This window comes from Pseudorasbora parva, chromosome 24, assembly GCF_024679245.1.
Source record: "Pseudorasbora parva isolate DD20220531a chromosome 24, ASM2467924v1, whole genome shotgun sequence".
NCBI lineage: Eukaryota > Metazoa > Chordata > Actinopteri > Cypriniformes > Gobionidae > Pseudorasbora > Pseudorasbora parva.
Genome location: NC_090195.1, coordinates 17977968 through 18004374, shown reverse-complemented (window position 1 = coordinate 18004374; position 26407 = coordinate 17977968). Strand labels below are relative to the sequence as shown.

The 26407-nt window shown below is 37.3% G+C and overlaps 1 protein-coding gene across 1 annotated transcript in view; it reads right to left on the bottom strand.

Annotated features, from left to right (window-relative positions):
• Positions 1–26407, bottom strand: part of mtrr (5-methyltetrahydrofolate-homocysteine methyltransferase reductase) — a 45778-nt gene that overhangs the window by 4125 nt on the left and 15246 nt on the right. Inside the window, exon 13 of the mRNA XM_067435112.1 lies at positions 1065–1157. Within this exon, the coding sequence (XP_067291213.1) occupies positions 1065–1157 (93 nt within the window). The remainder of the gene's footprint in view (positions 1–1064; positions 1158–26407) is intronic.

The following is a 26407-nucleotide window of genomic DNA, read 5'->3' as shown; positions in this document are numbered from 1 at the left end:
GATATTGCAATCCAAATGTAAAATATTGGAGTGGGAGTTTTTAAATCAGCTGACTTTGATAATTTTCTCCTTGACAGGTAAGTAATTAGCCAATCTCAGCATTCAAAGCCTTTGCCTGCTTTAAGTTGTCACCATCTCTCAAACACATCTCCAATATTTATGCGGCTTTTATTATAACGTTTATCATACAGTTCTTGGGATGGACGCCGAGGTTTTATAGGAGAGGAATGTTCGCTCTCTTGACTCGGACCCCTTTTGTTTGGCAGCTTCCATGACTGGACTAAACTGAAAAGGAATATGCCTTTTTGCTGCCAACTGGCAAAAAATACAATTGGATAAACTGACAGTGTCTACATGTTACACAGACCAAAACAATAAAAAAGATAAACAAGTAGTTTAATATTCTTAAATATCTGCAAACATATGGTATTTTATGCTTTAGTAGAGTAAAAAAAACATACATAGAGCCCCTTTAAAACAAAATAACTTCAGAACTTCAGGCTTTTTAGACAATATCTTAAAATTAAATGTATTTTTCTTAGCCTTTTTGTTGTATTTTTAGCATATACGGCATCTAACAAAATATAATTTGGCAATAGGGTAAAAAATTACGATTTTTGAACACCACATCCCTTTAAAGCAATTGTGTTTATTATTAGTTGACCTCATTTCTGTCATTTACTCACCCTCGTGTTGTTTCAAACCTATGAGTTTATTTCTTCTGATGAACACAAACATATATTTTGAAGAATGTTTGTAACCAAACAATTGTGTGGGCCCCCATTGACTTCCATTGTGTTACTATGGAAGTCAATAGGGTCCATCAACAGTCTGATTGATTAATATTATTCTTTAAAATATATGTTGTGTGCATGTGTTCAGAAGGACAAAGAAATTCATACAGGTTTGGAACAAATTCAATGTAAGGGTGAGTAAATAAAGACAGAATTTTCATTTCTGGGTCAACTTTCCCTTTAAGTACATTTATGTGTTATTTTATTCTGGGAAATAAGATCGAAACACTGGAAACTGAATTAATCTGTGGTCTTTGCAAATACACTCACCTGAAAAGAAAGTCTTTGTCTTTGTGGCGGCATCCAAAAAAGAGCCACGTCTCTCCGAAAGCTGCTTCCTGGTTCGTCTCATGTTCTTTCTCTCTGTGAGGTAAAAACAGTATTGCAAAATGTAATATGTCTCTATGAAATTAAATGTTATAACCAACATTGAACAATATATACCTAGCACTTAAAAAAGCTTCTATTTAAAATGACTTGCTAGTGATATCTATAAACCTTGCCAATGGCTAAAATAATAACAATCAAAGATGTCAAAATGACTTTACTTTCCAAATCGATACCAAAACAAACAAAAAAGCAATACAAGCCTTTCTGTCGGTTCGGTAATACCGAGTGCAGACTCGATCTGGTAGCCAAGGGTTGTCTGACTGACAGGCGGCTGCTCTCTAATGCTCACATGCATATTTATGTGTTCATGCCTCATGGTAATATGTGCAAATGGTCAAATGTTCTTCTTATTTAAAAAGTCTCTTGGTGAGTTATTAATGTAAATAAGTGAATGTAAACAGTTGGGGGGGGGTCTGGTCTGTGTCAAAATATGAGATCCATGCATGTCATGTATTAAGCCTATTAGACCTGCCACACTCCATTATGTTTATTATAATAATAATAAAAACACTGTATTGACAATAATAAGAGAAAAACTAACTTTGTTCTTTTTAACTGAAGAAATCACTTTTTAAACTGTAAGCAACATATTCATTAAGTAAAATAATGATAATACTGGTAATGGCAATACTGGCAGTAGAGTCTCCAGCAATATACTGTAATTCTATGGTATGAATATTGTCAAATTGCTTTACAGCACATTACCGTAAAAATTAAACAGTATTTTCCAATAATATCTGGCTGCTGAGCCGCAGTTTCACCCCAGCCGCGTTTTCACCAAAACAGTTTCACCGGCGCATGCGCAGTTTCACTAAAGCGGTTTCACTAAAGCGGTTTCACCGGCGCATGCGCAGTTTTACTAAAGCGGTTTCACCCGCGCATGCGCAGTTTTACTAAAGCGGTTTCACCCGCGCATGCGCAGTTTCACTAAAGCGGTTTCACCGGCGCATGCGCAGTTTCACTAAAGCGGTTTCACCGGCGCATGCGCAGTTTCACTAAAGCGGTTTCACTAAAGCGGTTTCACCGGCGCATGCGCAGTTTTACTAAAGCGGTTTCACCGGCGCATGCGCAGTTTTACTAAAGCGGTTTCACCCGCGCATGCGCAGTTTCACTAAAGCGGTTTCACCGGCGCATGCGCAGTTTCACTAAAGCGGTTTCACCGGCGCATGCGCAGTTTCACTAAAGCGGTTTCACCGGCGCATGCGCAGTTTCACTAAAGCGGTTTCACCCGCGAATGCGCAGTTTCACTAAAGCGGTTTCACCGGCGCATGCGCAGTTTCACTAAAGCGGTTTCACCCGCGAATGCGCAGTTTCACTAAAGCGGTTTCACCGGCGCATGCGCAGTTTCACTAAAGCGGTTTCACCCGCGCATGCGCAGTTTCACTAAAGCGGTTTCACCCGCGCATGCGCAGTTTCACTAAAACAGTTTCACCCGCGCATGCGCAGTTGTTTCACTACAGCGGTTTCACGGCACGCTGATACATTTCATTTTTAAATCTTAATTCTGTCCTAAAACTATCTATAAATCCTATCTATAAATCTATAAATCCTAAAAAACTATAAAACTTTTAAACAGGCTGAAAGTGTGAGCATATTAATTTGTTGGAGACATAACCAAGAAACAAATTTAATTTACATTTATTTATTACATTTACAATTTACATTTTAAACATTTAATTATTTTACCATTAGGCTACAGTTGATCACTAACTAATAACTAAAATCAAACAAGTCCAATTACAATAAATAAATAAATAAAATTGTAGTTTTATTCCCTTCCAGTGCCGTAACATGTATCTCGAAGACATAAAGACGCAATGCGCATACGCGGTCAGAACTGCTGTGGTAAAACTGTGGTTGGGGAAAACTGTCGCTCTGCAGTCAGACCCTTCTCGTATTTTTTGTAAAATTTTAACCGCTATTCTATGGATCTGATACTGTGAAATTACTTTACAGCCATTTACTGTAAAAAATAAATAAATAAATAAATAAACAAACATGCAGTAACCTACATTTCTGGAATTGTTTCGATTTACAATACACTAAAAATGGTGAGGTAAAAACAACCCAATTTGGGACATTTTGGCAACACTGCTAAAGCTAGGTCAAAAAGGAACGGTTGAAAATTAAAATCACACAAGAAATTACTACAGTAAAAATTAATTTACTAAATAATAGGCAAATAAAAGGTGACCATATTATTTATAAGCAAGAAAACCCTGAAATGATAATAATAATAATAGGCAAATAATAATAATAATAATAATAATAGGCAAATAAAAGGTGAACATTTATTTATAAGCAAGAAAACCCCAAAATGGATGAAAATATATTGAAAGCAACGTGAATTTGTAAGAAAAAGTGCAGAAAAGAATTCAAACTCAGACTCTGCTATTAAATAAAATTGCGTTATAAAATTGTAATAATCAATAAGGTTTAAGACCAAATTTGACCAGTTTATTTTTTCTCCCGGCACGAGCACTATACGGCCAGAACCATCAGGCTGAGTGCCACCAACAAAAATACACAGTCTGAAAGCCTTAATAAACGCTGACATTTGGGAATAAATTATGTATTACAGCGAACGGACAGAATTTGACCCTCTCTGTTTAATGCGTTTATAATAGCTCACTTCATTCTTAAGCACTATTTCAGCTTGTTCAGTTCCAGCTCAGTCACCGTTTGAGTGATTTGGATGTGAGAAAAAAAACACTCCGACCAAAACCTCCCGTTTTCAAAGAACACGCCCCTCGCTGCAGTCAGTTCCAAAGTTCTCTCTTAAGCGATTCGAATAAGTGCCACAAACAAGTTCGTTTCAGGTAGGGATGCACCAATACCGTTTTTTCAGAACCGATCCCGAAAATTCTGAGTATTGGCCGATACCAAAACGATACCAATGTTTAAAAATTATTTTATTAAGTAGAATTTCTATACCTCAGTGTGTTGAACTGATAATCACTCTTTTGTGAGTTAAGCACAATCTAATAAATACAGACAACTTTATTATATTTTTATCTATGACAAAAATACTTATGTAAACCAGATGGTGGATAAACTAGATAGTAGATAATTCAGCAGCAAAAGTGACTCTAGAAAAATCACAAGTGCACAATAATTGTATAAAATATAAACATTTCTTGGGGATAAATAAATAAAATAAAGTGATTAAGTGTAGCTCTAAATCTGGTTAACTGTTAGACAATGTTATAAAATACATTTATGAAAAACAAGTAAATATATTTCTAGAAATGGGGCCTATATACTAAGAAAATTAATTTTTAATGTACAGCACAGCTTTTTGAATGAGGCAGCAACATGTAATAGATGGGGCAGAACAAGAAAGGCTATTAATAATCTTTCATTGTTTAAAATTATATGAAAGGCTCAATACAGAGCAGCACATTGCGCATCCCATGCCCAGGATGATGCACTTGAAGCAACATGGAGTCACAGCACGCAGCGCTCTGTCCACATTGAGAAGTTCACAACACAAAGGGAAGATATATTGATGCGTAGTGTTTCTATGCAATATTTTATTGAGATGTTTCTTTCAAAAGCTTAACATTTCAGTTGCAGTGTTGTGATCTAACAGACCTGTAGACAGTAACATGATTTACAGAAATAAACGGCAGCAAAATTAAGTCATTTTATGCGAAACCATAGACCGTTATCTACACATTAAGCATAATTCAGTCATCTTGGAGAGAGTTTCACTGTTTTGACTTTCGTAACCGAACGCGACACACAGCTTAAAGCTGAATGGAGAGTGACTGAGCCGAATTGTTCATTAAACTTGAATTTAATGACTTAAATATTAATCTGTACTCACATTAAACAATGGAATAGCTTCAGAACACATGATATAGTGAGCAAAGTGTAGATGATGCTTTATAATGGTTTTGTGGGGCATTGGTGCTTAACACATAATATTAGTAATAACAATATTATACGCACAGTATAGGATTTGAATTGGTCCTGTCTGACCGATAACCGACCTGGCAAATAATGGCATATTGGATCTGATACCAATACTGAGTATCGGATTGGTGCATCCCTGGTTTCAGGTTCCATTTAATATTTATTCAAATGCACTTTTAAAAAAAAAATACACTTATTATTCATAGTCAGTATATTTTGGAAATGAAAGAAGGGTAAGGAAATACTGTTGATAATTTAAAACTGGTATAAGATAAGTCAATTAATTTAACTGACTGTTTACCAATTACAAATCAAATCTTTGTTTAATATATATAATCCAATTCATAATTTCATGATGAAACCATAAAGTGGCATGTGGACTTTAAATACTCTTTGAACTGCTGTGTTACCTCGAAATCACTTTGTAGAGAGAGGACCTTGATATTTATCTAGATGGATTCTTTAAGAGCAAGTCCCCCAAAAGATCTGGCTGTGTTCCCAGAATTCCTTACACTAAGGTGACATACAGGTACCAGGCACTATCTGTACACTGCACCTGCTAAAGGTTGACAGACTCCTCCAAAGAGATAAAAGAGAAGGTGTTGCACAGACACAATCTAAACGGTCTTCGGGCCCAGGGAAAAAAACAGCACACTGTCTACTCCAATGCATCTTTACTCCAACATGATAATAGAGGAAGAGATCTGTTAGAGACGCATTACACAGACCAGGAGCAAACTTCACTCGGTCTACGCCTTTAGCCATCTCAGCCAACCTAAATGAAGCATGCGGAAATAGAACACACAGTCTGAAACTTCCAGAGGATTAAAAAAGTGGAATGTTGAAACCCCCGAAGGACTTTCAGGGCGAGATGCCCTCCATCATGCTGATATCACCCGAAACACTGCAGTGAGCAGAGTTTCAGACACTAAGCTCTCCCCATCTGCTGAACGTACAGTTTAATTGCGATTAGAATACTAATGAGCCATAGTGTGGATGAGATGACCACAGGAAAACAGAGCAGAGCTTCTCTTCAAACATCTACAATCTGCTCTTTTTCATTTCATGTCCTTGCTTCAGTGACCCATCTCTTGAAATTAACAACTGGCAAGCAAAGCAAAACACTCACTTTTGAGTCGTGCTGTCAGACAGTTGTCATTGTGATGCATTTACATTTAATTAAGTGGTATATAGAAGCAATAGAATACTAATGGTTTGTTTACGGACTGATGGGGAAATAAAACATGCGTCTTTTTATACTCCAGGTATGTGGATGATTTATAAGTTGTGAGACAAACAACAAAATGATGACTAAATTACTTGCACATAAATCATGTCCTTTGAAGCAAGTCAGTTGTACTTGGCAGTCATCTTGGTAGATACTCAAGTACTTCTACTTGATGGCATAAAAGACCAAAATATACCTTAAAAATGTCTCAATTGCAAAAATTGCTAATTTATACCTCACAATTATTACTTAAGACAACTGTGACTATTACTGAAAATCATGACTTTTATATATCATTTCTAATTTCTCTAAATCATGATTTTATACCTCAAAATTGTGACTCTCACAACTGCTATTAGATATATCAATTCCTCTATTAAATTTGAGGAAAAAAATCCTCAATTGCAATTTATCTATGTCGATTAACCGAAAAAATATAGAAAGTAGCGCATTCCACGGACGGGAATCCATGAACTGCATTATTAGACCTTTTTATGGAGCTGCACACTAAATTAATAAAACTATTTAAAAGTCATACTAGCATAGTGATATGCACTTTATTTATTTACATGCATGCAGGTTGTGTGCGTCTCAGAGCGGCTCCATTGACAGATACTGTTATCAATCCATCTCTCCATATGCTGAGAGTTTGGTTTGCTTATAATAGGAACATCTGGGAACGCAATGTGTGCCATTTTTAATAGACTTGTTAAGGTAAATTAACCTATGCCAAGAGCAGAATACAACATGTTTCTATATTAAGGCCTGGGGAAAATGTGTGGATAATCTCCTAAATGCCTTTCATTTATTTATTTTCTATTTATTTGCTTTATTTCATTTGTGCATTCAAGTTCATCATAATGTACAGTAGGGTTGTGCCGTGACGGCTGACCGACATCACGGAGCACAACCATCCTGATGCTTCGCACCCCGTTACGAGTATTGCAAGTGTGACACACACTAATCCTGGTCTCTTCTATAGTTAACCTAAAAACCTAACCTAAAAACTTTTCATTGCTCTGTAAATTAAATTGAGATAAGCCATTTTAATAGGTTACTGTAGTCTAAGAGAACTACATGAAAATACTGTGTCAGGCAGGCTACACAAATATTCATCTTGACAATATTAGCCTCTTGTCTTTTTTATGTTTTACTCTGCATTTAACTTAAAATATTTTATTTTGAACAAGAAAACAGCATAGGCTTCAAAATAAACTATGATGTTGAAATATTTTAAAGTGGTCATATGAACTAGGCTACACGAAAGACCGTTTAAAAAACAATATGCGAAATCAAAATTTAATATCTCCGTAATAGATTGAGAAAAGTGTGTGCAACCTATTGAAAGTGCGGATGAGTAATTAGTTTGGTCAGAAAAATAACGAAATTATAGTTTAAGTAAAAAAATAATGTAAAGAGACATAGGCTATTAAAATAAAAAGTGCTTAAAAGTGCACAACTCTTCCTAAGTGGAAGGAAGCCTTTTCCCCTCACATGCAACGTATAATAAAATTAAGCGTGGAATAAACATTTTATATTTTTCAAACTGACACAATGGTGGTTACCGATAAGGCAACCGTAATTCTGACCCAAATTGCTTTGTCGCCTTTCTGGCTGTTGTTGTAAATGGTGATACTTTTGAAAATTTTCATTAAAAAAAAAAATCAATGATATCTGTCCATTTGAACGCAATTGCTTTTAAATTATTTTTCAAACAGATGGAATTAGAAATACAGGCCTGGCCCTTACAAAAGCCTGCTTTAAATAAAAGCCTGTTTCCTTCTGCAGTTCAGGTAAATAAAGGCCCCGGTCTTTATTTGAGGGATTATGGTAATCGTTAAAATACTCTACATATTATAATAGCAGCGCTAATTGCAATTTTCTACCTGACAATAGTAACTATTTCTCAAAATTGTAGCTTTATACCTAACATGTATCTTTTTTAAAATAGTGACTTTCTTCCTCACTATTGCAACTATTTCTCAAAATCATTACTTTACATTTTAGTTAGGGCTGGGCGATATGGCCCAAAAAAAATTCACAATATAATTTTCCATATCAGTCGATATCGATAAATATCACAATAAATGTAAAATCTTTATTTCTTTAAAGTTTAAAGGCATATTTTTGCTCCTGAGTGAAATATGTAGAAAACACACAGTTAACTGTGGTTTTAAACTATCCTTTATTGTCAAAACATGACAAACACTTCCCAAACAGGTGAACAATTTATTACAACTGAGGTAGATTTATTTATTAAACTCTTAATTGTGGTCAGCATTTTTGTACTCTACACTGTATATCAACAATATCATTACTTATTGTGCAAGTAGTAAACGCAAACGGGCAAAAAAAAGGTCCACTGTGCATCTCTCTCTCTCTCTCACACACACACACACACACACACACACGCATCGTGCATCTCACCGACACACATCACACCTCAGCGACAGTGGGCTGGTTGCGAGAGGAGGGAGAGAGCTAAGTTCAGTATTTGTAGCTCTCCAGTAAGAGCTGTCTAGTCTGTTTTATTCATTTTAAACATCGGGTGACATTATTTCTCTTTTGATAGAGGAGATGCCGAGTTATTAATAAATCATCAAAGACAATTATGATAGCGATCGTGTACAAGGCCAATGTTTTAGTGATTCTAGTTTGGAACAGTTAGCGTTAGCTTGTTGTATGTCACCCACCGCAACTAACAAGGTAATAAGCCTGTGTGTGAATGAAGTTAATGTAGATTTACTGCTGTTTTGGGCTCAATGTTATATGGAAGAACTTCGAAGAAGCAGGATAATTTAATAATTAAATTCCGTGTGGTGAACCTATGGTATTGATAAGCAGTCCACGTACGTCGCTGTTTTATGTTGGATGGGATCGCCAAAATATCTCCAAACCACTGAGGCGGAGCGAACTAACTTGTCAACGATATCTGTGTCCTCCGAGCTGGTCGTGGGCTCTGAGTTTTCTTCACTATTGCTCATTTTTCTCGCTCCACTTCACTCTGATCCTCCAAGCCTGTCAGTCACTGACTGTAAACAACAGAGCGTGCAGCACCCAGAAGCCGGTCTGCAATACGCATGCGCAGCATTACGCATAAGCATTTTATCGAGAATTTATCAAACTGTTCTCATTGTTTTATCGAGGAAAATTATATTGTGATAATTATTGTTATCGTTTTATCGCCCAGCCCTAATTTTAGTCAAGATTATTTCTCACAATTATTACTCTCTCATATTCATATTTGCAACTTTCTCAAAATCACGACTTTGGAACTATTCCTCAAAATCGTGATTACACTATTACCACAAAATCATGTCTTCCACACAAAATCTGACAAAAATGATATTCACAAACCAATTCTAGAGCAAATAAAATACCAAAAGGAGAACTGGCTCTGTTAACTGACCCTTGAATTCCTAGAGTTGCCAAAAGAGCATTGCTTTCTCCCATTCATTTGCTATGAGCAGTCTGTCTGCACCCCCTCATACTGCCTCTGAAAAAATTGCTCTACTTCATAGATTTTCTTAAATACTTTCTCAGTGTTACACAAACAATTACAGCCACTAATTAAAAGGTAAATGAAACGGGCAATACATGGGTATTGAGATAAATCACTTTATGCATTGTTTTGGCTTGAAATGTAAATAAACATAACCAAACACAGCCTGTCTCATCCACTTCTTTGCTGTCCCACTCTGCAGGAAATTATATTTTGTGAGGGTTAAAGTTTTGGATGCTTCTTTTGGTCACGCCCACCTGCTCAAAGCTTGGCTCAACTGAGTTTGGCATTTGAACAAACAGAGGGTCCACAGCAGAGCCATTAGCATCTGGGAGTTCAATATCCAATCTGGAAATGGGCTTCAATAAACTAGCTTTAGTGGGGCTTTATGCTGCCCCAGAGGGGCCGGTACCAATATGAAAAACCTGGATTCCATTTTGTAACACCATGCAGACCAGCTCCCATCCTGAATACAAATCAACTATACTGCGACATCGAGGACGACATATCCACATCCCTAAAAAAAAATTAAACCCTGCAGTTGGGTAGAACAGGAGCGAACACAATTGCTGGTACCTTTTCATATGTACAATGAAAGTGAGTCAGTGGCCTGCTCTGAACAATCACCTTTATAAATCACACAATGTAATCCTCCTCCCCACTCTCCTCTGAGAATATGCGCTGCATTGTGAAGCCAAGGGATATGCGCGATATCAGTACGAACAAAGAAATGGATTGCAAAAGCATTTTCTGCCCCTTTTTTAACATTTAACCACAGTTTGACTTTTTTCTGCAGATCATGCAAGTGAACTCCGTTATAGGGTGTTTGGGGTGATTGCCAGGACGGTGCAATGTTGTCCTGGCAAATCACCCCAAACAATCACGAAGGTGTTCTGAGTTATATTTATTTGGTGCATTGCTATTCTAAATGGTTGACAGAGTGTTGCTAACAAGTTGCTACAGTGTTATGTGAACATTTCTGCATTTATGCGAACATTAAAGATTATTATGCCAAAAGTGTTCAAGATTCTTTAAATGCTATAAAGTTGCTAATGTGCTCGCTTATTGTGCCACCAACAATAATCATGTATAGGAAGTCTTCAAAATAATAATAAAAAAATGATTTAATAAAATCGTGTCCTTTAAGGCAAAGTTTTTATTATTTTTTATATTAAAATATATTCTCTTAATTCTTTGTTCATTGACTGACTATTAGTATGTCATTCATGGGTTTAATACATCTGTGATGGAGAGCCTTGGAAGTTGTCTTCAACTTCTTGTCACAGTAAAAACTGTTGTCAAAAACTGTTTTACTGTGTTCTTACTGTAAAAATGCATTTTATAATATTGCAAGGTGAATCACAACACTACAAATTTTGAATTGAGGCAAAAAAGTGAATCAGACAAAGGGAGGGAATGTAAGGAGAAAACTACAATCTCAAAGCATCACAAACAGCATAATCTAATAAAATAAAATAAAAACTACCCATTTATGAATGTTTGATTATATGTATAAAAACAATATATTTTACGTTTATTGCAAAATATGCATATCTATACAAACATTTCAGTATTTTGAGAGCATAGGGAGATCGACTCGATTACATTATTCGCAGCGCTTTATGGGGCTGGACGGAGCTAAAGAGCTATTTTAAATAGTGTTACTATTTTTTATGGTTGGTGTTATTTTCTGTATGCCAAAATCATCAGTATTAAAACAATATAAGACCTGAAATATTTCAGTTGGTGTGCAATGAATCAAAAATATATGAAAGGTTTAATTTTTATCATTACATTATGGAAAATAATTAACTTTTATCAAATATGCTAATTTTTTGAGAAGGACCTGTATAAGTATTGTAATACTTTTTTACAATATTGTATAAGTATTGTAATATACTTTAATTAAAACTTCTCATTAGTATTGTAAGAAAACACTAATTTTACCTGGTCAACAACAGCTCTGTTTTCACCAAGCCATTTCAGTGCCTACATCTTTAATGCTAATGAGCTTTGCTCATCCCGCCCCTCTGTGGAGTGTTGTCTTGACAGCAGTAGAGGGGAAAGAATGGCAACGAGAGTCTCTGAGGAAACATCTGTGCAACTGTATCAATATGAACCGGAGTCGGACCCAGGACAAGATGACAGCCTCAACGAAATTTGACAATTAAGGCTCGGAACAGGATCTTTCTGAATGGTTGGTTAACGTAATGTCTCTTATATCTATCTTTATGTACTGACAGGGTAACATTAGCATAGTGAGATACAATTGCTGTGTGTTTACTGATGTATACATCAGTTCATTGACAGATTGATGTTACAGCTAATGCCAATAAAAACTTTTTTTCTCTAAAATGTTGGCTTGTCAGTGATGCTTAACGTTATCTATGCAGTGTAGTAAATGTTACAACACGATTAATTTATTTTTTTGACAGTAAAAGACACCGTTACAAACCATCTACCAAAGTAAGCTTAGTGTAGTGTTACCACGTCCACATTAACTTTATCACCAGTGTACAGTTTGTAATAACACAATAACCATACCACGTTGTTCATTATAAACGTGGGATTATGAATTATATTGAGAACGTCATACAGAGAAAGCATGCCCTAATATAACTTTCATTTATAAAGCAGTCTGGTGAGAAATTACTTGCTTTATTATAAAATTATAAAAGCATTGATGTTGATCGGGGAGAATATTCCCTTCGAAAACAAAATTCAGCCACTGCATCTTCAGTTGTTTGGATTTAGGAACAGCAAAATGACTGCTGTGTTCATTATTACACTCAAGAACAGAACCCCGCAATCCTTAGACACCATTCTGCTCCAGCGTATCAACAATGGTGGACTATGACAGCTCACTCAGGTCTGTGTTGAAACGCTGCTGTCAATCAACAGTTGTGGAAGGGGCATCTGACCGTGTGACATCACACAGTCGAACGGCTTAAATTGAGACAGGAGAAAACAAATAAGGTGATGGAAAAAAAACGCTGGATGGATTTTTATCATTATAGGATGGTTGTGTACAGGTAGTGCCAACACACATTTCCATACAATCACCTTTAACATGATTACTTTAAAAATAAGCTGAAATAATGTGGATTGACAGCAGAAGCAAGTACCGATGGATAAACAGCCTAAAGCCTTGCATTTATGCCCGAGCCCGACGGGCCCCGACTTTTTTACTCCCCTAGGGCCAGGCTTCGGGCCAATTTTCACATCATACCTAAAATGCGGGCCGGGCTTCGGCCTTTTTTTAAAATGTATTTTATTAATTAAAAGGAGCAATGAGATGTTCTGCGCTGGTGGAAACAACATGAGACCAATAATAGCTTACAGGACTGTCAAGACATCGCACAGGGTTAAAGAGTCTGTTTCTTCAGCGAAGCTGCTAGAGTTATGGCCTTTTTACAACTGGTTCCTTCATTCGTTTTCTCTGACCAGGTATCTATCTGATAGCGAAATGACCAGGAGTAGGCCAAAATGTCTTCCGAGATTCTTTCGAGGCGTATTTAATTCCGATCACTCAAACAAACCAATTCAGAAGGTGGTCTGAAAGCATTTCAGACAAAACCAGACAAGTGTAAATCTGGTTGTTTAAACATGTATACATTTTACTCCTGGCAAACGGTTAAAAAAAATAAACGTGTGAGCGTGTTATGGGCTATATATTGTAGTCAGATAGATATGATGGTGCTGCAACATTCATTGCTGCAAATGAGTAAAGCAAGCCAATGCAAATGGCCATAAATTAAACTTAAAATAAGTCTTAGATGCTCAAAAACACAATGATCATCAATAAAAATGAATAGAAAAATAAAATGATCTTAACAGTGCTTATGTAGCTCTCTCGTATTGCGGTCTTTGAATTTGAAAGGAGCTGCTGAATAAAATGCATCTTGAATCTTTTGTTTTTGTTTATGTGAACTCCATTAAATAAGCATATATCGTGGGAATTGAAGATCAGATTTATAAGCATTTTGCGTTGGTGTAAGGTATAAGGCAACCTGCATTTTCTTTTTTTTTTGTTTAGATTGTTAAGCTTGTTTTGTTTGCAAGAGCCACGAGCAGTATCATCAGCCTGCCTCAGCTCGTCAAAAATGCCTTTAACTGTGGTGCTAATAGTAGGCTAAATTAACTAACATTGTGATGCTTGAAGTTTTATATCTGGATTTTATTATAGCCAAGACAAGTTAAGAGTTGATTTGAGAGGCTAAATTGATTAAACATGTGGTTAACTCACTGTCGGCCGCTGGTCACTTGGTTGTCACCTAAAAAAAATGTAAACTTTAATTTAATGCAGCACTAGGTAACTTTTCAACCTTCATAATATATTTTCAAGACTTGTGATGATAGATCGACTGACAATAGGTTGAATGACACGTCTGCCATAGCTTGATGGGGTCTGTATCGTTTTTAATCATACTTTTAAACTTGGGGTTTCGGGTAGTAACCCGAGAACAAAAAGAACTACAAAATTCGACTGCTTTACGGCATATACGTCACTTTCACCAACACCCACACTTCCTTAAATTCGGACCTGCGAGCCCAACTTTGTTTGTCGGATAATATAGTCATGTCCGAAGCAGCACAGACAAATAAGAAAGAAAAGGTTTTGTTGGAGGAAAGCAATAAGAGGAAACGAAAAAGTGATGGGATTAAAGGCAGGATGAGGATCAACATTGGACCAGCGTTTGCTCGTTGGCGTGAGCTGAAGGAGGCGTGCCCGACCGATGCTGTTATGCTTGTTACGGTGATTATCTACCACTCAAACATTGAACTGAAGTATCATATAGATTCTGTAAAACGGTAACCAATAGAATACTATAATGATGCTGGCTTGTAAACGTGAGCAGAATGATTATTTGGCATTTGAAAAAATAAAACCCATGAAATTATATTCATATGACATGCTGAAACATATGCCACTGACTGTACCTGGGATGAAGACATTTCACACGCGCCGCCAGAAGAACACCTGCATGTGAACTCCTCCTGCAGTGTTCAGGGGAACTGTTAGTGCTGCACCAACCCGCGGGGACGCTTTTATGAAGTTATTTGGCCCGCCCCGCACCACTGTATATATTTTTACAACCCGCCGCACACCCGCGACCATTAAATAGACATACGTGGTCCGCGGGTTATGAGACGACCCGCGCATCACTAGTTCAGGGCTATCAGGGTTGTCATGTCAACAAATGCATGCGCGATGGCATCCCCTGTTGTAGGAGGACAGAGCTTACGACAGTAGTTGAGTACATTATTTTTTCCCAACTGTAGGGAAATTCTAAATTAACTTAAAGAAAAGAAACAATATAACTACTTTGATCTTAAAAAACGGAAATATTTTAATGTATAAATGTATAATGTATAAAAAAAAAAAAAAAAAAAAAAAAAAAAAAAGGTTCCAGTCAGTCAGACTCGGCCCGAGAATTTTGATAAGCTGTCGGACATAGGGCCTAAGCGTCTCGGGCCAGGGTCTGGGCTTTGTTGAAAACACACAAAAAACAACTCGTCTCTAACAACCAAATAATTTCACTAAAAATAATAAAAAAGTCCAGATTTTAGTAAGATATTTTAAAGAATGTTGGTAATTAAAAGTTGCCTGTATCCATTGCCTTACATAGTATTTTTTTTCCTACTATGGAGGTCAATGCCAACACATACTGTGCAATTTACAATATATCCCACGTATAATTCACTGGAATGCACCAAATCTCTCTCTCACCAAATTCGCACTTCTCTTTTAAGGGTTGAAAGAGACTTTTGGGTTGACTTCTCTTTTTACTTCTAATGCAGATTTCTAAAGCAGGAAAATACAATATTGTTATCTGACAAAATGGCTGAAATATGAATTACTCATTTAATGATATTAAACATTTTTGATTAAGGCACCGTCTGTTGCCACATATATTACCACAATGATATTTAACAGCTTTTGGGGTTATTCATGGTCTGTTGTAGCAAGTTGTTAATGCTTTTACACTTTAATTTCCTTTTTGAATGTTCGATGTTTTAATGTCACATCATTATACCCATTAAAAAATTCTTATTGTGTTCACAGAACAAACATTTTGCTGATTGTTGCTCCCATAATTTGTGCATAATTCATGGGGCGTAAGAAAAGGTGGATAGGCCACGATCTATAAACTGTAAACCTTTCTACTCGCTGCAGGAGTTTTCCCCTTTCATTCTCGTGAATGTATATATCCTGAGTCCAGACGTGTTTGAGCGCGGCGCTGCAACAGAACAAAGGTACCCAGACACTCTTTTAATCATTCTTAGGGATTTTAGCCAAGCAGACCTGTCCCGTGAACTAGCAAAATACAGACAGCAAGTTACATGTCCCACCAGAGACAGTAATATACTGGACCAGTTACACCACAATCAAGAATATGCATATCACTCCATCCCACGGGCAGCTTTGGGGCTCTCTGATCACCATGTGGTCCATCTTATACTAACCTACAGGCAGAAACTGAAATCAACTAAACCTATAATAAGGGCTGTGAAAAGATGGACTAATTAAGCAGAGCGGGACTTATAAGTCTGCTTGGAATGCACCGATTGGACTGTTTTTGAAGCTGCTACCACTGTGATACTGTAACATCATACATCAGTTTCTGTGAGGATACATGCATTCCTACCAAGACATTATTATCATTCATTAATGATAAACCATGGTTTACTGGGAAACTCAAACAGCTTCGTCATGCCAAAGAGGATGCTTACAGAAGTGGGATAAAATTGTGTATAACCAGGTCAGAAACAGACTGACAAAGGAGATCAGAGTTGCTAAAAGAAGCTACTCTGAAAAGCTGAAAAAAATGTTTTCGGCCAACGACCAGCGCAAGTCTGGACTAGGGCTGGTCCGAATACCATTTTTTGAGCTTCGAAGCTTCGATAGCAATCAACATCGAATATTCGAAGCTTCAGAGAGAAGGGGCTGAACATATTCTTCTCTCTAATAAAAGCAGGATCTCGAGAAGCGGCGCGCCTCACTCAGACAGGGCTTATATGCTCCGAGAACAGACACTGCACTACACATTTAAAAAAAAGTCACAGCCTGAAATTTAAGTACAATCAACTTGGATGTTTTCAACTTAGATTATGTTAAACTTATTGAACATAATTTTTTACAATGTAGTACAAACACTGTTACAGTGATACAAAACACACAGGTCTGTTACATCCCAGTTGATATATTTTAGTAGTAAAAGTAATTTTGTTCAGTTAGAGAACAGATTAACTACAATTAAAAACCGAGCGAGAGGCGCCAAACAAACTGCAACAGGAGCAAGATTTCATTCATCACAAGAGTGAGGAACTGAATGACAAGATGATCGCGGAAGATTTGGTTTCAAAGTGAAACGTAAAAGGCCTATTTAAGGGAGTTTGTCATTGTAATGTTTTGTTGTTGTGTTTTTCATTAAGAATAATAGACTAATGAACTAATGATCAATTCAAGCAACCCGCCCCCGAATTGGCAAACCGAAGTGTAAACTGCGCATGGCTGCGTTCGTTCACAGCCGATTAGTGCACAAGTATTGCAATGTGACTGTGAGGAAAAAATTCTCACCATCACATCCTTAATGGGTAAAAAGGCGAATATATTTTGTATCAAAAAATCAAGCCCGACCCTACCCGAGACCGTGCACGTTGTGTCCGAGCCCGGCCCGGCCCGACACATTAACTGTAATTATGAGCCCGAGCCCGATTTAAACCCGACCATTGTTCAATATGTGGGCGTTTTGACGAGAACGAGCCTGTAATGAGCAAAGCGCAGCGAAACGGACTGGTGAGGCTCATGATAAAACTACATTTAGTTTTCAGTTTTCTCCACAGCGACTGTACAGCCGAATAACATTTTGTTGCAATATTTTCATGTTTAACACTTTGAAGCTGCTTTGAAACAATCATCATTGTAAAAGCGCTATAGGCTATAAATAGAGTTGACTTGACTCCGCTCAATAATCCGCAGTGCGCACTCATGATCCGCTCACCGGTAAACCGATGTTTGCTCAAATCCAGCTCAGACATTTATCTGTAGCTTACTTTGTTCTAGCCATTAAACAATGTGTTTTTTCCTTCATATTTATGTTTAAATATTATAATATTATTTTTACATTTCATCTGATTATGATGAGTGAAAAGATATGCGAGTGGGTCAGAAATGATTTTGGTGGTTATATTTAGTTTAATATTAAGTTTTGTTTTGTAGAAAGCATTTATTTCGTTTTGTTTAAATTGTATCTTAATTTTAAAAAAAGGTTTCTTGGGCCAATTGCCTGGATTTAATAAATAAAAAGCAAATAGCAGACTATAATCGCGAGGTGAAGTCGTGGGAGTGATTGCTTTCATTTCATCTCATGAACTGGAGCGCGCGTCTCATAAATAAACCGAAACTCAGCAGGCTATACTTGCCTCACAGACATGACAAATATGCATATAGAAAGCTTGAAATGACCACTTTTAAACGAAACGATTCGAAGATATTTAATTAAGCAAAGTGCAGTGTTGACGCGAGCAGCTCTTGACTCAGAGCGTTTCTGTTTATAATGCTGCGCTCCATCACTGCTCGAGCTGTGAGTTTAACACGCATTTTTACACTAATCCTGATTTGTGCAACATTGTAGCCTACACATTTGTTTCTTAGTTGTTGTATTAGTTCTTACTTTGCTAAATATACATATAATTTCTGATTATAGCATAGCTTTCTGTCCACCCAATTAGACTAGTAAAGTAGGCTAATGATTAAAAAAAAAAAAACGCTTGATCACGGGCCCGGCCCAACCCGACCCGAGGATAGTTCAGGGAAATCTCAGCCCGACCCGGCCCGCGGGTTGGTTCGGGTCAGGTTCGGGCTCGGGTAGAGAATCTAAACTCTAGTCTGGACAGAGAATACTCCGTTGCAGGGAACACTAAGCAAATGTATTAAGTATAACGAGGTTGGGTTCCTATTCAACTCACGGTCCTATTAAAACTGCTAGGCATAAGATAATTGTTAAAGAGTATTTTATGGCGTAAACATATGCAAACACGCATGAGAACTGTTTCGAGCGGGATGCCGGGGTTTGCAAAGAAAAAACCTGAATACCAACCAATTGAATGAATATTCGAATATTCTGGTCCAGTCCTAGTCTGGACAGGCCTGAGGAACATCAACTACAAGACACCATCCCCCGATCTGTGGAGAATCAACAACTGTCTGAGGATCAGAATGCATTCTACAGCAGGTTTGAAAAACCCAGTCTCACACCACACACCCGCTCTGATCTGAACCTATTAAATAGGTAACCTTTAAACCTAAAAATATCTCCCAACTGGCTTTTTTTCTAAAAAAAAAAAAAAAAAAAAAAAGGGGGGGGGGAGAAACCTACAGAAACATCTTAAACTCCCTGTAAAGGCAATTCTGAGATTTTTTTTTCTAAAACCGTTAGAAAATGTATTGCTGAAACAAGTTACAAAGAAAGACTATGTAGAACTAAGGAACTATGTAGTACTGAACTCAGAAGTTAGACTGTTAAACTGTTTTTTTTTACCATTGCTGTGTTCAGGATTTTTTGGGCAGGGCTAAAACGGTGGTTTGATAACACAGTGGAGGAACAGAGCATATGGCCCAAACATCATCATAACTGTTGATGACACCACCAAGCTTGGCTCCTCCCCTAACACGGTTATTTAGGGTTTTCTTGCACACACAAACTAATTTTATGAAGCGACAACAATATTGTAGAACCACTGTAGTGAGATGGACTTTGAAACGTCTTTGGTGCCTTTTATCGGTCTTAAGAGAGGAAATGACATTGGTGTCAATGAAGGCCTTTCTGAGCCATCGGATTTCAACAAAAATATCTTCATTTGTGTTCCGAAGATGAACGGAGGTCTTATGGGTGTCGAACGACAATAGGGTAAGTAATTATTGACAGAATTTTCATTTTTCGGTGAACTAACCCTTTAAGGAATTGCGACCAACATTACAGAGACCAACGAGCGAAGCATTACCGGTCATTCTTCAAGTGACTAACGGCTTGGTTTTTTGGGGGTTTTTCAAAGGCAATTTACAAGCTTTAACTTTTCAACGGAGCTTATCAAAATGTCCATCTCTGCCACACTGAAATAAAAAAAAAATGGTTTCTCCATTTTGATTTTAAGTTTACCTCAGAAGCAGTTTGCACGTATTTGGTTGCTTAGTAACAGACCAGACAGTTGATTACAGAACTTGATGGAGCGGTTTAAGATTTCCTTGCTACAGATGAGATTTTATAAGATAGGATTTGCTTTTGTATGCCATAAATGCCATACATGTTTGAGCCTCCAGTATTTTTTTTACGGTCTATGCTCCAGAGCCAGAAACAAACTAAGGCCGGTTTCACACTGCACGCGTTAGAAGGTCGTAAGCAGCGCATGTTTTTTTCAACGCCCATGTTAACAAATTAGAGCATTCACACGCACGAGAATGAGAGTGTCTGAGGAGAATGAGCCACGGTTCATCTGCGCGAGACGAACGCTGCCGGTGTGGATGCACAACAGCGCGCGGCTCCTGCTCTCCATACACACTGCTCCTGCCCTGCCAATGCAGCTTGCACGTGCAGTGTGAAACCGCCGTTAGAGGACATTGACATATTCGATAAGCAACATCATCACCCTCGATCTGCAACAGAATGGTCTGTCCTTTTTTCCTCTCCGTTTTATGCAATTTAGCTAGTTATGTAACTAGCATAAACATAGCCAAATAAAGTTAGGCTAGCAATAAATAACATAGAATAAAGTGTATTTTGCCACTTTATAGTGACATATCAAACTAAAAGATATAATACAGATATTACAGATATAATAGTTAAAATCACTTGTCTAAGGAATCATATTGATGTAACTTATATAAACAAAACAAAATCACGTTATAGGGTTGCAGGATTTAGTTACTGTGGACTAATATAACGTTACCCGCTGTAATTATAACACAAGCACAAGGAAAACAAGGAAACCTACATTCATTGGTGGGCACGTAACGTTACTGCGGATGATGTCGGCAAGACGGGAGGATGAAAGCGGGAGATAGTCGGTTCAGCCCCATTCACCAGTAACAGCGGATTATCAGTGAATCCCAGTTGTCTCCAACAAAAAAGTTTATAAAATGATCCTGTGTAAAATGATCACTACAGAGGTGGGTGTTGGTGGTGATCCTCAGCTCTCCATCAAAGTGGCTCTTCATAAAATGAATCCACCTCTTCTTGATATGATCGTTTTTCGGATATTTAAATAAGGACACCGATCTGTTTTGTAAGTGACTACATCCAGGTAACGCATTTCCTAACTGATGCGAATGTGCTCTAGTTATAGAGCCTCCAGTGCATCATCGACAGTTGGGGCGGGGCCAGGCTCAGAGGCTCCAGTGCATCATCGAGCCACCGTTTTAGCCCCGCCTAGAAAATCCGGAGCACAGCAATGGTGAAAAAACGTTTAACGGTCTAACTCCACAATTTAGTACTTCACAGTTCAGTTTTTGCAATGTGTTTTAGCAATACATTTCTAACATTTATAATGCGTTTAGAATTTTTTATAGAATTGCCTTTACAGGGACTGACAGGGATAATAACTGGTAATATTAATTGAATGTGGACAAATGTGGTATTTTGTGGAGGTTGAAGCTTACAATATAAATAGTTATCTCTAATGTTCAAGAATCCCGACTAAATCCAGCTGTGCAGTCTCATCATTAATTGACAACGCTTTGAAGTGACGTTAAAGGGACCAAGGATATATAATTTCACTTGATTCAATTCCTCGCGTCCTTCCATCGCATCCTGAAGGGGTGGAGCTAAGGCACGAGGAAAGGAAGCTAGGAAAGGAAACGAGGATGCACAAATAAGAATTGGGAAGCACCCACTGTATCCTGTTTTTGGTTCATTAACATGTCTTTGGTCCGTGTTGCAATCATATATCAATCGAACCGCACCAGAGTTCGTTTGGAAGTGGACCGAGACCCATCTTATTAGCAGTCTCTGTCCGCTTGTTTGGTGCGCACCAGGGTTTGGATGGCAGCGTTCACATATGTTCAAATGAACCACACTAACCACACCAGGGTTCGTTTTAATCGAACCAAACATGACAAGTGTCCCTCCATATGTCACTTGACTATGACAAGCCTAAGTCACTTCCATGTTAGATTCAAGAGAGACCAGAAGTTACTTCTTGGTTACATGGGAAAAGACATTCAGCTTCAGTTATAGAAGTACAAGCCAAAATATGCTGCGTTAAAACCTCCAAGAATGAAACGCACTACAACTGATTTTACAATACCATACAGCATCATTATTGTAAACGGACAGTGTTAAGTCTACTCAACTGTTTACTCATTCAACACAGCTAAATGTGTTGGACCTTTTATTGAACGTAGCCTACTTTTACCTGTTGAGACATGCCTTAAAAGTGCCGTCGGAGCAGTGTTTGTCTTGTTTGAGTTGGTGTGACGTGTGAAAGGAGCATTTGCAAGGATGATTGAAAATATGCTTTTGTTTTGAAGGCAGTCTTATAGTTTTGTTCAATTAATTCTGTAGATGTCAAATCCTTTCCTCCTAAAGCTCACTGGCAGCCTGCAAACAGATGAATTGGCTTTGACCTTTTGTGAGATTCTTACCCAGTCCCCCACTTTCTCCACAGCACAATACATATCCGGCTGTCTGTCTGCTGCCATTGATTTACAGATGAGGAAAATCGAAGCATCCCATGCTGTTTGCTCCTAAAGAGGAAACGCTGAGCTTTGTGACACAAACAATGTCCTGCTGTCAGAATGGTGATCGTTATCTTTAATTGAAAGCTGGCATCAAGTGTAGCTGTATTTAGGAGAATCTCAAGTTAAGAACCGAATGGAAACAAAGTTCAACAGCACACATTTAATGGTCGACTAATCGGTCTCATATTCTTGCAAATGCTTGTGTCGAAGGAAATGCTTTTGTGCTTTAAAATGGAAATGTGTAAATTACTGCCATATCCTTATCTTTCAACTGAGCAGGCGCCTTATGTAATAACTGTTATAGAACTAAAAAATTTCCTTTCGTTAACAGACAGTTCAGTGACCAGTGATTTTAGTTTGACACACTGAATGGGAGACCTGAACTGGAGGTAATATTCTTCCCTAATATGTAAGGATACATTCAAATTAATGAGAGAAATTAAAAACGCTCCAACAACTTTAAAAGCCGACATCTGGGCACATTTCGGCTTTAATAAACAACCTGAAGGGAACGACCTGGAGTGAACACACGCTGTGCGTAAATTAAAGCTATGATTTATCAAAACGATTTCATTTACACTTGGGCAAATAAATGCGTCTCCGCAAAATGGTTATAAATCCGATCTAATTCCAGCACTGTGCTATGCTATGCATATTTAGTTCACGTCACGTTAAATCAACAGATATGACCTGGATTTTATTAAAGCTACACTGTGTGATATTTTCCCCCATCTAGCGGTGAAAAGGTATATGACCATCAGTGAATATTAGTTTCTGTTCCTCTCAATTCTGATTTTGTTTTAACTCCTACGGTGGCCGATTTAGTCCAAGATTAATTAGCTTTAATCCTCAGCTAATTTCACAATCAAAGACTGCAATATGATCAAGCGCGGACACAGCACTGGTAAGATAATTCTGTTTCTTTTAATGAAGATGATTGTATGTTGAGCAGCTATGACTTTACTTTCGGTTTTATTTGCGGTAGTTTCTGCGTTGCTTAATGAAGAAATACTCTGGCGATGCACGCTGCTGTACTGTTGTCATATCCGCCTATAACATGACAGCCTATAACACACGTTTATTTTTTTTAGCAATGTTTGGATAAGTTAAATTGAAATATATGTGGTTTCACCAACCAGATGCCTTTAGACTAGTTTTGACTGTAAGGGACCCAAACCAGGCTTTTAGAATTTTATGTATTTATTCTAAATGCTCCTGTTGCCTTCTGTGCCTAGACTTGAGTTTTGTTTGATACATTCAACAAGCGTGTTTTCTTTGAGCAGGTAAAATTAAAGGTTCAGTTCATATAACGGACTGAAAAAAATTGGACACATGAGGATGCAGTGAATCATCAATGCATCGGGATATTGAATTGAACCGAATCAACGACAATCGTAATCGAACCGAATCGTGAGACCAGTGTAGGTTCACACCCCTAGTAAATGCCAAAATTAGGTGTTATATGTTTTTTGTGCAAGATTAACATTAAGTGGAAGATTTAGTAGTGGCTAATGTTTTGTTATGCTCGATTAGAAGAGTTTCTGTTATGTTACCATCATGGTAACAAGTGGAGCATGAGCTTAGTTGGAGAACAGATATATGTTAAATGTATCATATTGCTGTCCTCATTCAAGTGCTATGCTAATGCTACCACTGCATTGTGTAATCAATTAGCAAGGTGGAATTTACTGAATTAGTTAGTTAAAGCTAGTCAAGCTTCCAATACTAAAATGAGATTACTTTATTTATTTTTTAAGTTAAATGTATGAATTAGCTTACTCAAATATTTGTTTAGACCAATTAAAATGTTAATTACAAAACAAAAATCTGCAAGTTCTACTTACTTAAACTTTTAATTTCTTAACTTAAATTTTAGGTAACGGATTGCCTCAATTTTTTTTGTTTTGCCAATTTATTCAGGTGTACAATGCAATAAAAATAATAATGCTTTTTATTTTACTGTACAGAAAATACTACTACAACTATTAATAACATTAAAAATAATTATTTATGAAGAGAGAAAATACTCTTACTACTAATAATAATTATATTCTAATAAATGCACATACAAACAAACATTAAAAAGAAAAACAAATGTGTTATTGGTCCATGGCTTGGGGCCAAACCAAACACACTTTGAATGCCTCGACCTTGACGTTTTGAAAGGTGATGTGGACAACTTTTGTCATTCATCATTAATGTCTCATCCCACCCTCACCGTCCCCCAGACGTGTCTGAAACATTCATCAACCGCGCTCGGCTCGGACACTAGCCCCTGTGATTACCTGTGACCCTTGTGTCATTTACAAACTATTCGTGTACACACACAGCAGGCATCACATCACCGACCAGCCCTGCACCAGGCTAGACGGCTTCATTCATATGTAGTCCTGGCATGTCACTCTTCATGGGCCCCTGGCACAGAGTATAAATCACACACGCTGAGATGACAGGCCCCCACAAGACACCTTTACAGCCAAATCCTGAATTTATGCTCTTCTATATTGTAACACCAGTATCTTCAGAAACACTACCAGGCATCACAGATAATTTGGCAGGAAGCAGCTCAATAGCACATTTACACTTTCTCTTCCTCCTTCAATCTTTTTAGATTTATCATCACCCCAGAGATGCTTTTATGTTACTTTTACACATGAGAATCAATACTATGAAACTTCCTTCCTCTTTTAAAACCTGGTGATAAAAAGGTGGGTTTTTTAACGCTCTGTGGAGCATGAAGTGCTTCCCCAAATAAAAGACTTTTTGTACTGACAGCCATGTTTGTGTATTTACCATGCGTAAACTGAGTTTATTACATTAGGTCTTATCATAATCAGTCTTTTCACTATTTTAATACATTATATAAAATAAATAAAAATTCTACATTAATCAAGTGTCACATGATCCTTCAGAAAGCATTGTAATATGCTGATTTGGTGCTCAATTAACATTTCTCATTATGCACAACTGTTTTCAACATTGATTATAATGTTTTATCTTTATAAATAAAAGTTTAAAATAGCATAATTTATTGATATAGTTAAAGCGAAATTGAAGAGCAAACTAGCGTGATGGCATTTAGAAAAAAATATATAATTTTGGACGTTCGAAACAGCAGACCACAGTGAAATTTACAGAACTTACTATGGGTCTGTAATGACTGTCATCTGAAGCTACACCTACTTTGTGTAAAATCACCTCTGGTTAATTTCTTCTATTCAGTCCGTCAAGGTCAGACACAAGATAAAACAAACTGAATGCAGAGCTGCTTTACAGTTGAAACTTAAATTGTAATTCTACTTGAAAGTGACACTGACACCGTTTCTTCATGTTTAATACTGTAAAACTTCTTGCTTTAAAGTAAACTATTGTATAAAGCACTATTTAAATTTACAGTAGGACCGCAGATCAGTATTGGCCGGTAATCATATTCTAAAACTCGATCTGAAAATTTGGCTAATCTCATGAACCAACCCAAATTCGATGACGTAAAACATGCAATAAAATCAAACTTTAGCGCTGCAGTAGCGCCATGTTATTAAGAAGTATCCTGTGGAGGAACGCTGACTAAAAGATTTAATACAATTAATCTGATTTGCTGCCTTTTTCACCTCTGGCTCTCGGTGTCTGAGACACACACAGCGACAGGGAAACGGAGTATGTGCCTGTCCTTCTTGAGGTCGTCAAATATTTGTGAAAAAAATCAGTATGCCAAAATGTTTCAGAAGAAATATGTCATAGTATCCTTCTAGTTCTAGCTGTATTGAGTACATTTTATAGTCACATAATACCTACACAATGTGTATTTGATATGAATAAAACATCAATATTACATA